Genomic DNA, 16,433 nt, shown 5'->3' with positions numbered 1-16,433 from the left:
ATCCGTGGATTCAGGAATTTTTTTTTCACAATTATGATTCATGGAGTCTTCATGCATATATATGTATATATATATATATGTATATATACATATAGATATATATATATATATATATATATATATATATATATGTATATATACATATACATATACATATATATATATATCTATATGTATATATACATATATATATATATATGTATATATAATGTAATAACCCCTATATATATATAATATAATAACCCCTATCGGTTATGGCTCAAACAATCATCAATTTCCATACTAATCAGTCATTTGACACTTCGTCAAACATTTGGCGAGCAATTCAGCTATTACTGTGCATATGATTTTTAACTTTCTAGTACAATACTAGGATATGTAATGAGCTACTCATAATTACCAAAATCAAACATTGAAGGCTCTTGTATAAATGAATACCAAACAACTGATTTACAATTTCTTCCTTATTTGTTTGCATACATAATTCTGAAAGTGTTCTATAACCACTAATATTGAATGCAGAATGCGATAACTAGAACAATGAGACCAAATAATAATCATGCCATTATTAAGTTCTATTGCGTTGAGAAAAGTCGCAATAAATTTTGGAACCTATATGCAGGAGCAGATTTATTAACCCCAATGGCCAAATTGCTTCCATAGTGTGAACAACTATCCTCAAAAAACTAGATTGCAGCCTGTAGGATCATATGTATTTGCAAACATGCAGAAGACAGCCTCTTGGAAAAATCGTGAGTGAGTAAAAATGCCAGAATTGCTTAAGATCTCCCACGTAGTGGCTGGAAATGAAACCCGCACTTCCTTAAAATACCAAATGCTGCAAATACTAGTAATGGCTGCCTCTGAATAACTTGTGTGGATCCTCAGATGTAAATCGTAGCTATTAAAAAATCCTCCAATTCCTTCACAGATTCAATCAAAAGTAATTTCTCCCTAGCCACAGTAAAGAACAGTAGGAGAAGAGCGCAATTGTATACCTCAACACAATTGCAAATGCAATCCTCAGAAATAAATCTCAGAATTCTGAAAGCCCCTAAAATGTAATTTCGTCCACAATAATAATACTCCCAGCCATAGACAATAACAGTAAGGGAGATTAAATGGAATCACTTTACCTCAGCAGTGGTTCGAAAATTCTTCTCAGCTTCCCTTATACCTCAGCTGAAGCTGAAGCATTCTTAGTGGAAGGTATATTGATGAAGCCAATTTGCACAAGTACTATTATAAATATGATTCTCATTTTGAGAATGACATCCTTGAATATCATTTGGTTTTTGTGAATTTGGTTGACGGTTTTGGGAGTTCTAAAAATTGTCTTGAAGATTGATTTGCAAATTATTGCTGAGGTAAAATAATTTGTTCACTAATCTTTTCTTTCACACTATGGATTGTTTACTGGTGAAGGAAAAAATAATTGATTGGAAGGAATTTGTTTCTATTGTGGTCAACTGTTACTTGTGATTTGATCTGAGATTTTATTGTGCATTATAAGGATGGCACAATCATTGGTGGCTGCATTTCGCTTCATATATAAACCTACGGTCATGAACTTGGAGGTTTGCGATCATATTCATTTACTTGCGATCAGCATTCGGAGGGACAACATTTAAATGCATTAGCCTGCATGGTGAATTTCAGGCAGCGATTGAAGTATTGGAGGGCACGGACTTTACAAAAGGCAACAGTAGTATTAATCAGGAGCTGCAATTAAGTCTAGCAGCGGCTGGGGTTTCACATCACCCATTGTGAGTGTGAAGAAAAAGGACAGGGAGCCGTCCAGTCTCACATGGGGTTTGTGGAAAATTTCTTAGGCAATTTCGTGCAATCATAAACCATCAAAGGCTGCATATATATCTAGGTTCCATTTGCACAATCTTAATTTATGTTACATATTTCAGTTGTGATCTATGGAAATAAAAATTGCTATCAAGAGTATTATGTTCGGTGCATTGCATTATCTTTATTGCATTACTGATACTCTTAAAAAAACAAACAAACAAAAAATTTCACAAAACACAAAAAATCAGGAAAACAACAAAAACCAGAAGAAGCATTTATTCCCATCAGCACATTAGTTGGAGATTTGACAAGGTTTTTACAGTGGTATCATAGTGGTTTCTTGCTAGCTTGCAGGAATTGGGCTCAGTTGATGGTTTGATCAGTGCATTGTCACAGTTGCATTTGGTATTTGATTTATTATCTTGCTATTCAGTATCATGGGAATGAGAGAAGATTTTTGTCGGATATGTACTATACCTATAGAGGTCGTATTTCCCCTCAAAGGGATGGAGAGCTTGAGATTCTATTTTGTTTAGTGGACAAAGGTGTTGGCAGTCCAGGTGGTTTAAGTGGTACATGATTTAGGGATGTCGACACAGGTTTGATATTGACAGAGAGGCTAGACAAACATTTAGGAGCTTGACTCCAAAACAATAACAGATAGCAGTTGTGTTGCAACAACTTTCTGACACTCTACAAACAGATAGCACTCCCTTGGGAACCGATCAGGGAGAGAGCTCATGATCTGTTGGTTGTCATAGATTACGAGTGGAGGATAGGTCCAAAGTTGGTGACATATACAAGATGGAGGACTGGGTTAGGATTGATGATAGGTTGGACAAGACAGATTATATTGGAGCCTATGATAGGCCACAAAGACCCAACTTCTCGAGACCGGAGTTGGATGCAGTCAGTACTAAAACTTAAGTTGCACCCTTTGCTGATGATGTAGTTGCTCACTTCGCTAAGTGTGATGCTCAACCATAAGTTGTGAAGCAAAACTTGAATTTTGATAGATATTTGACTCTAATGCGCGAGCATTCCATAGGTAGGTGTTCCCTTGATAGACAAAGGCCTAGGCAAATAGAGTTACAACATGTGGCTAGTAAGATGACATTGGCTCATTTTGATGGGAGAGGTAGAGTGCCTGCCAAAGCTTGGGTTCACAAGCTCCTACCTTGCTTTGCATCCTATGATTAAGGAGGATGCCATTAGATTTGCAGTTCTACACATTGATGGAGTTGCACTAATTGGTGGTGTCACAGTTTGGTATCACTAATTGGGTAGTACTGACATAGCCCTTAGCAAGCATGGTTGCATACCCTTAAGGACATTTACCTCAACATTGAGAAGATAGAGATGAGGTTCATCAAGGATAGATAGCCACAGGTCCTTGAGGCTATCAAGAATCAAGAGCTTAAGAAGATCTCCCTTAGACCTATGTAATACTTGGTACGCCTTGAGGATGCTATTGGTTGGGCAGTTGAGTGTAGGATGATGCCTACCTTAGAGGGTTCATATAAGCCAACATTTCATCTAGATATTCAGCAGTTAAGGACTAAACACTCTAAAGTGTTTAGTGATTTACCTCCTAGTAGACCACTTGACAAAGGGGTTGAGCATATCATTGAGTTGGAGGTGGGCACTAAGCCCATCATGATTACACCCTATCAGCACCCAAAGCATCTTAAGGATGAGATCGAGAAGGCTATATAGGAGTTGCTTGACATAGGACACATTAGGCCTAGTAAGTACCCATTCGCTTCTTCAATTGTATTGGTGAAGGATGAGGATGACACACTGAGGATGTGTATTGACTACCGGATGCTTAATAAGAGGACTATTAAGAACGGGTATCCAATCCCTTAGATTGATGAGCTCATTGATGAGTTGCACGAAGCAAAGCATTTCTCTAAGATTGATTTAAGATCGGGATATCACCAGGTCCATATTAGAGAGAAGGATATAGAGAAGACTGCATTCAAGTGTCACTGCAAACCCTTTGAGTTCCTTGTTATGCCTTTTAGCTTGGCGAATGCTCTTGCGACTTTTCAGTCTACTATGAACAGGGTGTTTCACAGTCAGTTTTAGAGATTTGTGTTAGTATTTTTTGATTGCATCTTGATTTATAGTAAGAGTTGGGATGAGCATGTTGCTCATTTGGATACAGTTTTGGATATCTTGGATAGGGCTTCCTTGTACACCAAGGAGTCCCAAGTGTGCTCTCAACATAACAAAGCCGCTTTACCTGGGTCATATTATTAGTGTAGAGGGTGTTCACATGGATCTTGATAAAATATGTGCTATTTTGGAGTGGACTATAGTGAACGATCCCAAAAACATCCTTTTACTGAACTTCTGTAAATTTTAATTAAAATAATAGATTTTCTTATGCTTTCCTTGTGGTCTTAGAGAATTAGACAGAAGTTGCAGAACAATTTTTTTTTTTTTGGTATTTTCTAGATATAAGTAAAACAATAATTAACAACATCAACAAATAATATAATATTCAGTCGCCCAGAATAGCTACAAATCATACCAAGCAAGATATGTAATCAATATGCCAGCAAAGGTGTTTACAAACAAGGAATGATGATGGCAGCTGGAAGAATGGACTAGTGATGCACTAAAAGGGTAGAGATGGCTGACGTAAACCAACCAACAAATCATGTGCCAGCTGAAAGATAGCCGTACAACTGCTAAAGTCATGCCAAGGCAGCAAGAAGATCCCAATGTTCCAAACAAGACCCTCCACGTGCAATGCACAAGCACCCCAAAATGCTGAACTTAACAATCTTTGTCAACTACTGAAACAATACTGTAGAATGGTGCTGAAACCATCTATTGGGGTTTGCGTGCCAATAGCCAAGCTCTAGGGTTTGTGTCCTAGTCCTCTAGAATCGCTCCTCAGAGAAAAATCACAAATACCAAGAATTAAGATGCAAAAGATAATGAAAGAATGAGCCAACATCTTCTATTATCTCCCTCTCAAAGCCAATCGAACCCTAAAGGGAGAATATGCCTTTCCCTTTATAAAATGATATCTTCTCAATTAAAAGACCTTTATGTATAGGAAAAACACCCCTTTCCTCAAATAACATAACTCTAGGTGCCCGAAGGTCTCCAGATGATGAAAATAAGTTATAATTATTTAAGTTCTTTCCAATGAGATATAACACATAGGCCTGCTTAACCAAATGAAGCCAAAATCCCCTTATTACTCGAATTAGTTATATAAATAGCTTTATTTTAATTTATTTAAATGCAAACTAGGATTTCCTTTAATTCAACTAGAAAGCCAAATTCAATTGGAAAGCCAAACGAACAAAATAATCAGTGGATGAATCCTGTCACTTGCCTGTGACTGATGCCGGGCAATGTGGGCCAACTAGCGGTACCATCCCTAAAAATTAGGGATGCTTCTAGAAACTAGGGAATATACCTTGTCACCCTGAAACTGAAGCCATTTACTGGTCCCAAGGAGCCTTAAATCTGATCACTGCCACAACCTCCTAAATTTCAAGAAAATCCCTAAAATTAAGGAACTGCCTTGACTAGCTCTCAAACTGACTGTAGAGCCAACTTTGGTAGTTGACTATCTAGTACGAGTCTCTATCCACCACTGCTAGCCTACGAGACTTAAATAATAGGCTAACTCTCATGACTTTGTTAGTTAGACTAGAGAGGGGACATGACAGTCTTCCCCTATCAGAGATGGTTGCCCACAAGCAATTGCAATGCTGGATGCTGCAAAATGTACTCACCCTCCCAGGTCGTGTCCTCTATGGGTAGACCTCTCTAGCTCACCAAGTACTTCCAAATCACCCTACTCCTCAATCCTCTCTCCCTAACCTCCAGAATCTCCTTAGGGACCAAAGTCAATTTACCGTCTTCATCCAAAGGAGGTAAATCTCATGATGTTGTAATATGCTGCCCCAGTGCCTTCTTTAGGCATGACACGTGGAACACATTATGAACCCTACTATCTGGTGGTAACTCGACCTCATAGGCCACCTCTCCAACTCCCTTGAGTACTCTGTAAGGTCCAAAAAAATGAGGCTTGAGCTTTTTAGCTCCTCCCCATTTAAGGATGCTCTGTTTGTAAGGCTGTAGATGAAGGAAAATCATGTCACTTACCTCAAATGCTCTCTCCATCCTGTGCTGATCAACGTACATCTTTTGCTGATTCTGAGCATGCTACAAGTTCTCTTTCAGAGATCTCATGATATATTGGTTCTCCTACAACCAATCCTATGCCAAGGGAACTTTGTTGTCACTGAAAGCCAAATCAACAAAAGATAATGGTTTGTAGCCATAAAGAGCTCTGAAGGGAGTCATGTCAATGGACATGTGGTGCGTAGTATTATAGCAATATTCACCCAAATACAGCTAACGCACCTATGTCTTCTGCTACCCTGACACATATTTGCACAGATGCCCCTCCACCCACTTATTAACTACCTCAGTCTGTCCATCCGTCTGAGGATGGTAGCTAGTGCTGCGGGTCAACTCTGTGCCCGCTAGCTTGAAAAGTTCCTACCAGAAAGAACTCATGAACCTGTTGTCCCTATCACTCACTATGGTCTTGGGGAGACCATGGAGTCTAAATATCCCTTTGAAAAACAACATGGCTACCTGTAAAGCTGTGTAGTCCGTTGCAATAGAAATAAGTGGGCATACTTAGTCAACTTGCTCACCACAACATAAATACAGTCCTTCCCTTGAACTCGAGGAAGACTTGTAGTGAAGTCCATAGATATCCCTATCCACTTCTGCTTCGGTATAGGCAGAGGTTGCAACAATTGAGTCGAAAAAGTATGCTCTGACTTGTTCTGCTGACAAGTCATGCATTCACGAACTTGGTGTAAGACATCATCCTTGAGACCCTTCCAAGAAAAATTCTCCCATACCGCCCTATTGTTCTTACCATAACCCGAGTGTCCTGCTGTACGAGTATCATTGGAAGCATGCAAAACGTGCTCCTTCTACTATGATTCAAGAACAAGGTAGACCCTACCATTGTAGTAGATGACATCATCCACTACACTATATCAGTCATCCTGTGTCAACCCTTCCATGATCTCACAAGCATGCATATTTTTTGGAATACTCAACTAAAAGTTGAGCAATCTCTCTCAATGAATATAGGGCAGCAAGTGATGGTTTGCTAGAAAGTGCATCGACAACAGTATTGCTCTTCCCCTTGATGAACTCTATGTCAATACACATCTGCAAAGTCCCATCCTTTTTAACAAGCACCACAACAGAAGCAAAAGGGCTAGAGTTAGGGCGAATGAATCCCATATCCAATAACTCATGGATGATCCTCTCAATTTCATCCTTGTATCCTCTAGGATGACGAGATGGGTTAGTAATCCCAGGTTTAGCTCCATCCTCCATCTCTATGCCATGCTCAAAACTTTTATCAGGAGGTACACCAGGAGGTATGTCACCACAACCATGTTGGTCCATCCCTAATTGTATATTTACATGAAAGGAGTCCCTGCCATCCTAAGGTGTAGGTATTTTGGACTTTACAAAACAACGTGTAGCCCAAAGTATGTCATGATGATGAATGGTAGTATCCATTCTGTGGGAAGTTACCTTCTTAGAACCACTGTCTTAAGCCACCTTCGCGATAGTCTTCTTGCTTCTAGAAAGAAACTCTAGTTGCATGCGGTGGTGGTCAATGATGTATCGCAATAGCCTGTAACCATTCCATGCCTAAAACTACATCATAATCCTCTAGTGGTGGCACATAAAAGACATTTGTTAGAGTATAGTCCCCCATTTGGATGCTAAGCTAAGGAATCCTTTGAGTATAGCTCAAAACAACATCGTCTCCAACCTTCACTCCAAAACTAACAAACTCCTCGGACTGGAACCCACTCCTGTCAACTAGCTTCTAGTCAATAATGTTGTGTGTGGCACCTGTGTCTACTATGCTCATAACTCACTAGTCTTTCAATGTAACTTTCAAACGAAAGACATGAAATCTAGGATAATTGGAGAGAGTAGCCATAGTCACTTTAGCTAATGCTAAAGGCTATGGAGTGTCTAGCTCTAACTGTGGGTATTCCTGCTTAACCTCCTCCGGACTATCCTCAATATCAGTATCAGGTATCTCCTCATTGCCTATCTCAAATCTCACCTCTATCAAATTAACCTTGCCTTTACCAAGGCAACGATGTTCAAGCTCCCATGGCTCCTTATAGGAGAAGCATAGTTTCTTCCTCAACTCATTCCTCAACTCCTAGTCCATCTTGGGGGGTCTAGAAGGTGTTTCCCCTCTGCCTTGGGAAGTGTTGATCTTTTGGGGAGACCGAGAATCCCTAAAAGGTTTCTTATCTGCTTGACAAGGAGTAGGAGGGGTGCCCAATCTAAATGTAACACCAATGGCCTCCTTGAGGGTGGTTGGCCCGAATGCTCGTACTAGTCCCTTCAGTCTATCCTACAAACCCTCTATGAACAACATCACACAACTACTATGAGACATGTTCGGAACCATGATTGCAATATGCTAGCACTCATTCACAAAAGACTTCCCATTCCTTGTCTACGTAATATGTGCCAACTCTTGGTAGTAAAGCTCTATGTCTTTACAATCAAACCTAGCAATGAGCCGCTCAGTGAATTTAGCATAGGATTGAACCATGGCGTGATCCTGCATGACCAATTCATGATGTCACCAATCATAGGCAACCTTGTCTAAATGCGAAACTGCAAATTGTACAACCTCTTTCTCAGGCATAGGTCTCAATGATAAATAGATATCCAGCTTGTGCATCCAAGCTCGTGCACTCATATCACTCGTCCCATCATAGGTAGCCAGTGTGATCTTCCCAGTGGCTCTACTGAGGTCATTGTTCTGCTGTGGTTTGTAGCTCTTGTCTCCTTTGAACTTGGTGTTATCCCTACGTTGTGCACAATATTGTGGAAAAGGAAAACCATCCCTAACCTCTGGGGGTAGGGCTCTCCACTCAGCTGTAGCTACCATGATTGAATCCCAGAATCCAACCTCAGGTGGCTCCACCTATGCCGGTTGCTCAACTTGCCCAAACTGAGGCAATAATAGTCCATCCAAAGCAGGAAAACGTGGACGTTCTTGCTTATGGGAATGAAGGGATCTCTCTGCTGAGACATGAGATCGATGACTTTGATGGCTTCTTGCAACATAAATCGACCTATTCCTTCCCTATCTTTCCTATCTACCTCTACACCTATCCAATTCCATCTGCTCCAGGGTATCTTGTAATCTGTCCAATGTTTGGACTATCTTGAGCTGCGATGAGAACTCTCTTTCTTTTGCCTTTGTAGGCATGCCATCACTAGCAACACACTGTACCTCACCCATAACTGGTGTCTCTGTGTCTTTGGCAGCCTCTGCTCGCCATTGATTTCTCCTGTGCTCGTATAACCTATGTATTTCTCCATCATGATGCATAGAAGATATATAAAAATAGATGCCAAATGCTGAAATGAATTATCAAACCCTTTTCTGTAACCTGTTGTGATAATTTCCCTGAAACCCTACAGGTTGGCAGGATTTAGGCTCTACTACCACTAAAAGATCCCAAAAGGATCCTTTCACTGAACTTCTATAAATTTTAATTAAAATAATAGATTTTCTTGTGGTCTTAGAGAATTAGACAAGAGTTGCAGAAGGATTGTTTCTTTTTTTTTTGTATTTTCCAAATATAAGTAAAACAATAATTAACAACAACAACAAATAATATAATATTCAATCAACTAGAATAGCTACAAATCGTACCAGGCAAGATATGTAATTAGTATGCCAGCAAAGATGTTTACAAATAGGGAATTATGATGCCAGCTGCAAGAATGGACTAGCCACACACCAAAAGGGTAGAGATGGCTGATGTAAGCCAACCAACAAATCACGTGCCAGCTGAAAGGCATCCGTACGGCTGCTATAGTCACGCCAAGGCAGCAAGAAGATGCCAATGTGCCAAACAAGACCCTTGACGTGCAATACACAAGTACCCCCAAACGCTAAACTTGACGATCTTTGTCAACTGCTGAAACAATACTGTAGAATGTTGTTGAAACCATCTATTGGGGTTTGCGTCCTTGTCCTCTAGAATCGCTCCTTAGAGCAAAATCACAAACACCAAGAATGAAGATGTAAAAGATAATGAAGGAATGAGCCAACATCTCCTTTTATCTCCCTCTCAAAGCCAGTAGAACTCTTTATTATAAAATGACATCTTTTCGATTGAAAGGCCTTTATGAATAGGAAAAGCACCCCTTTCCTCAAATAACATAACTCTAGGTGCTCGAAGGTCTTCGGATGATGAAAAAAAGTTATAATAATTCAAGACCTTTCCAACGAGATATAACACATAGGCCTGCGTGACCATATGAAGCCAAAATCCCCTTATTACTCCAATTAGCTATATAAATAGCTTTATTTTAATTTATTTAAACCCAAACTTAGGAAATATTCTTTTATTCAACTGGAAAGCCAAACCAACCAAATAATCAGTGAATGGGTCTTGTAACCTTCCTGTGACTGATGCCTAGCAATGTGGGTCAACTGGTAGTCCCATCCCTAAAAACTAGGGATGCTCCTAGAAACTAGGGAATATACCCTGTCATCTTGAAACGAAAACTGTATATTGGTCCCAAGGAGCCTCAAATCTGATCATTGCCACAGATTTGAATCGTAAGGTTGCTTTTCAGCAGACTTCTTAGGCAAAGGAGTGCTTTGAGAAGTTCAAGACTGTCATTACTTCATGCCCTCTATTAGCTTTGTAGGATTTCTCGAGACCTTATGATCTGCACTATGATGCTTCTAGTGAGGGTATTGGAGCAATTTTGTGCCAGGATTTTCATTCTATAGCTTTCGAGAGCACGAAGCTACGGGTACCTAAGAGATTGTTGAATGTCTATGAGAAGGAGATGTTAGCCATTATGCATGCTTTGGCCAAGTTCAGGCAGTACTTAGTGGGCAACAAATTTTGCATTAAGACAGATCATTACAGCCTTAGACATTTTCTTGGAAAGAGAGACCTGAACAAGAAGCAAAAAAAGTGGGTCACTAAGCTACAATAGTATGATTTTAATATCTATATAAGGGGACACAAAATGTTGTTATAGATGCCCTTTGTAGGAGGCCCCACTTATGTTTGGTCATAGAGATTGGTTAGGATTGGAGGCACTTGATCATTGTTGAGTATGTTGGGGATCAGTGGGCATTAGGTGTTGTTGATGGCCACATTCAAGATAGTAGTTATACCTTTGTGGATGAGTTGATCATCTACAAGGGAAGGACTTATTTGATTTTATGGTTAGGTGTTTGTGAGATCACTCTTTGAGCTTTCCATGATTCTCCTATGGCTGGTTATGCCATGTTCTTCAAGACATATAGTAAGGTGTACGAAAGGTTCACTTGGAGGGGCTTGAAGAAAGATGTTTAGGACTATGTGTGAGAGTGTTCTGTTTGTTAGTGGAACAAATAGGAGCACACCTATCTTGTTGGATTGTTGGAGCCACTTCCCATTCATGAGAGGAAGTGTGAGAGTATATTCATGGACATTATTATGGTCTTGCATAAAGTCCATGACCGAGATTGCATCTATGTGGTAATGGATTGGCTCACAAAGTATGCTCATTTTCCCCTATTACTATTACCTATTCAGCTATGCAATTAGCTGAGACGTTCTTCTAGGTGTTTAGGTTGCATGGTTTACCATGGACTATAGTGAGTGATCAGGATAACTGGTTTATGAATGACTTTTGGTAGGAGATTTTTAGACTATGTGGGATAGAGTTGACTTGAGCACTGGTTATCACCCGCCAATTGATGGTCAGATCGAGATTGCAAATAAGTGGGTTGAGGGTTATTCGTAGAACAATGCTTATTCTTAGCAAAGGGTTTAGGTGAAGTGGATCCATATGTGGGAGTATTGTTTTAACTCCACTCACCATATGACCATTCAGATGTCTCTCTTTAGAGCTCTATATGGATATGATCCTCAAAGCTTCCTTGATTTGTTTTGTAGTGATAGTAGAGTGCCTAGTGCAAGTGATAGTTAGGACATTATGAGATCATTAAGAGATAAACATACAGAGAGCACAAACTTAACATAAGAAATATGCTTATCAGAGAAGGACATCTTGCTTCTTTCGGGTGGGCGCTATGGTTTATTTAATGTTGCAGCCGTATCGACAGTCTCCCATTAGGAAAGAGTGGAGACAAGAAACTCAAGCCTCCTTATTATGGTCCCTTCTGCGTGGTGAGGCGTGTTGGAGAGGTGACTTATGCATTGGATCTGCCCGATGATTAGGGTATTATTTAGTGGCAAATATTTGTAATTTTTGAATTTTGGAATTTTTTCTTAGTAATTTGGCTAATAATTTAAGATTTAATGCAACCTAAATTGCCACATTTTTATTAAATTTAGTTCTAAAATATTTAAAATCACTCAATTTTTTTTATTAAAAATTTTAAACTCAAAGATTCACCACAATATTCGATACATGATCAGATTTGATTCACCTAAATATTATATATTATCGAAGAAATTAAAATTAATTCATCAATAATTATCATAATTATTAGTTACTTTAGGGATATATTACAAATATTTAGTTTTTACTATTGATTTAAAATATAATGTAATTATCCTCATAATTTCCATGAGATACAGCATGTTCAATTTTGATTCTTAATATTCCATGATGATTAGTGAACTTCCTATTATAATTGAGATTCGCCAATATTTTCTACTCAAATATTATGATTCCAAAATAATTGCTAATGTAAATAATATTTAAAATAATTTTTTTTAGAGATTCACTCATAAAAATAATTTGATTTTTTAGATAATTAATATCTTTTTTTGGAGGGGGGTTTCTTAAAGTTTACCCTGGCGATGATAAAAGGGTCCATAATGTATTTCAAGTTTTGTGCCTCAAGAAGGCATTGGGTAGATGTATGGTTCCGTCTCCAGTGTTGTCACTCTTAGATGATGAGGGAAGAATCAAGTTAATCCCTAAGGCTATTGTTGCCACTAGGGAGAGACAGTTACAGAGGAGGACTATTAGAAAGGTTTTGCTGAAGTGGCAGAGCCTATCGAATGAGGATGCTACTTGGGAGCTCGAGGATATTCTTCAGCACACCAGATTGTGATTTCTTGGGGACAAGTAATCTTGGGGAGGGAGGACTATTATCTCCCCAATTTGGTAGGTCCCAAGAGCTAGGGTTGGTCTGCTCATTATCACGACCCTTGTGAGTTGGCAGTTGGATTTGATGGTCTTAGTTGTAGATTTGCTATTTTTAGTAAGTCTTTTTGTGGCTCGTTACCATTTTCGGCAGTGTAGATGTTGATTCAGTGGTGATGGTCATTCATTCAATCATCTACTCAGGGTGATATAATTAATAGGTGAATCATATTTATTGCCCAAGTTATAAAGGCTTATTAATTAATGCCCTTTATAACATTAATGCACTTTATCATTATGTTATTAAGTGATGTTGTGAAGCTGAAGCCTCTTTAGTGAAAGGTGTTATGATGAAGCCAATTTGCACAAGTGCTATTATAAATATGATTCTCATTTTGAGAATGGCATCCTTGAATATTATTTGCTTTTTGTGAATTTGGCTAAGGGTTTTGGGAGTTCTGAGGATTATCCTAAAGATTGATTTGCAAATTATTGATGGGGTAAAATAATTTACTCACTGCTCCTCTTCTATTTCACACTGTACCCAAGGAGTGTTTATTGGTGAAGGAAAAAAACAATTGATTGGAAGGAATTTGCTGTTGCTGTGGTCAACTGTTACCTGTGATTTGACCTGAGATTTTATTGTGCATTTGGAAGGGTGGTACAATCACTGGTGGCCGTGTTTGGCTTTATATTTACACCCGAAGTCACCAACCTGGAGGTCTGCGATCATATTCATTTACCTGTGTTCAGAATTTGGAGGGACAAGATTTAAACTGCCTTAATGGTGAATTTCAGGCAGCGATTCAAATATTGGAGGGTATGGACATTAACACTAGTATTAAGCAGGAGCTGTGATCAAGTCTTGCAGCAGCTGGGGTTTCATATCACCCATTTTGAGTGTGAAGAAAAAGAACAGGGAGTCGCCCAGTCTCACGTGGAGTTTGGGGAAAATATCCAAGGCAATTTCGTGCAATCATAAACTGTCAAAGGCTGCACATATATCCAGGTTCCATTTGCAACTTCTCAATTTATGTTACATATTTCGGTTGTGGTCTGCGTAAATAAAAATTCCTTTTAATAGGATTATTTTCTGTGCATTGCATTATCTTTATTGCATTACCTATACCGTACAAAAATATGAAAAAAGCAAATATTTCACAAAACACAAGAAAAAAAATCAGGGAATTGACAAAAACCAAAAAAAAGGCATTTATTCCCATTAGCACATCAGTTGGAGATTCGATAGGGTCTTTACACGAGTTCATGAATTGATGGAAGAGAACATTTTCTTGTGGATGGTTGATCTAAAGATGGAAAGATAGGTTGATAAAGATCCACTTTCCTTGGAGCCATTGTGTTAACTTTTTAAGGCAAATTTCTTGAATTCTAATTCAGAAGAGGTTTCCTTAATAGAAGCTTCTCTTTCTTTTCTGTCTCATGAGATGGTTTTTAGTGTTTAGGATACTTTCTTTTGATTGGAAGCAAACTGCCTTAGTTTCTCTAGAATGCCTCTTTTTCTTGTCCAATGCTGATTTTAATTAGGTTGCAAAAGAGGGGCTTCATAATATGAGCTTCAGCAGCCCGTGTGGTCATTTCTCAAGAGATATTTTTGGTAATGCAGGCTCACTATTCAATTTTATTATTTGTGGTTTCAGATGTCAGTAAATTACTAGAAAATAAATTCAATTTATGTTTTTGATCCGAATGTTGAAGCACAAACTTTGAGAATTCTTTAATGTAGAATGATGATTTTGTATTAATGCGGCTATATGATAGCATTATCCTTTGATTAAAGCAGAGACTATTTGTGGTCATCTTTGGATTTTAATTTAATTTAATTTTTTTTAACTCATCAATTCACACGATCTCTGTTTTCATTTTTGTTATTTTTTGTTTTGATTGAACTAGAGTAATCTTTCATTGGTAGAAGATTTCATTATCCCTAATTAATTGTGTGTCAACTTATTTTCCTTTTAATGAGGTATTTCTTCTTATATTCTCAAGCTTATAATAAAATGTTTGTATTGAGTATGAAAAGTAACACGTCTCAGATATTTTCCTTAGTAATAGTTGGTAAAAGATTTGAATCTTTCTGTTTTGTCGCTAAGTAGTACTATTAATTTTAATATTTTTTTTTATCTTCACTGTATTTCTGGGCAGCCTTTGCGCACGAGGACAAGCTTTTTTGTAAAGGTACAACTTCTAACTCAGCAGCATCTTTGTAATCATTCCTGTGGTGAAGCTTCACTGTGTTGGTCTTAAAGATATACTTGTTAATGGAGTATCATAAAAATACATTTGTAAATGGACTCCAAGGAGCCATAATACAGGGGGGGGATGGATAGTTGGCTTATTATTACAGTAAGACAACTGATACAGATGTGAAACATAAGAGATTGACTATGAACTTTTGAATTAGGCACATTTAAATCAGAAAAACTTATACAGAGCCACATTTGTGATGCATATATTCAATGCCAAGATTGTCTTCCCGATCCCTAAGCATACTCTGTAGATGTGGTAGCTGTCTTGTTAAATGAAACTGCTGACATTAAAGTTGCATGGCTGTATAAACATAAATTTAACTGATGTATTGTGAGTTTTGGAATTATATTTCCTTAGATAATAGATCTTAATCAGAGTAATATTAGGGATGCATATAGGCTAAGTCACAAGGTTCGAGTTCGAGTTCGAGTTCGACAAGGATGAAGTTCGGATGAAGTTCGACAAGTCAAAAAACTCGAAAAAAATTCGACATTAAATTCGCCTCATGTAATTCTCCAAAAAATATGTTATTTATCATTATTATTATATGTTTGAGTTTAATGCAAGGAACTTTTCAATTCATAACTACAATAGAAAACATCTTTTCATGTCTAACAATATATCCAATATATAATCAGAATAGTTTGAGATTACAAAATAGATTTGAAATCATTACAACAAAAGATATCACATTTATAAGATATAACCCATAAGAAACATGTGAAATCATGATTACAAAGTTCTTTTACTATCCAAAAGATAGATCAGCGTTTTATACTTCAAAGTTTAGAACTTCAAATAGCTCAAAATTAGCAAAAGTACGAAGATAGTTCTTGTCAAAATATTATAGTCAAAAGTCAATACTATTAAACTTCAAAAAAGCTCCAGGTTATCGAGAGCACTTGGCTGATTTACTCTAGAATCATCATCAGTGTCACTACTTAGCTCATCATCCAAGAAGTCTGGTTCCTCTAGAGGTCCAGTTGCCATGTCTTCTGAAATTCCTTTTTGTGAGGAAGATGTGGAGTCCTTTGCTGATTGGTTCATGAGCAATTTCAAATTGCTACGAACATAGACAAGATCTCCCAACTTTCCGGACAGCAGCTTGTTCCTCTTTTTAGAATGAATGTGGTCAAAACAACTCCAATTCCTCTCACATGCTGATGAACTTGCTCCCT

The 16,433-nt window shown here is 38.0% G+C and overlaps 1 protein-coding gene across 3 annotated transcripts in view; it reads left to right on the top strand.

The window, feature by feature from the left end:
- LOC149571360 (AAR2 protein family) overlaps window positions 1-16,433 on the top strand; it is a 308,404-nt gene that overhangs the window by 222,179 nt on the left and 69,792 nt on the right. For all 3 annotated transcript variants that reach the window (XM_089812903.1, XM_089812904.1, XM_089812902.1), the window contains exon 10: window positions 15,151-15,183. In XM_089812903.1, the coding sequence (XP_089669029.1) occupies window positions 15,151-15,183 (33 nt within the window). The remainder of the gene's footprint in view (window positions 1-15,150; window positions 15,184-16,433) is intronic.

The sequence above is a fragment of the Cupressus sempervirens genome, chromosome 2 (genome assembly GCF_028749045.1).
Source record: "Cupressus sempervirens isolate cs-2001-9-10 chromosome 2, ASM2874904v1, whole genome shotgun sequence".
Lineage (NCBI taxonomy): Eukaryota > Viridiplantae > Streptophyta > Pinopsida > Cupressales > Cupressaceae > Cupressus > Cupressus sempervirens.
This window is presented reverse-complemented; position numbering and strand designations above follow the sequence as displayed.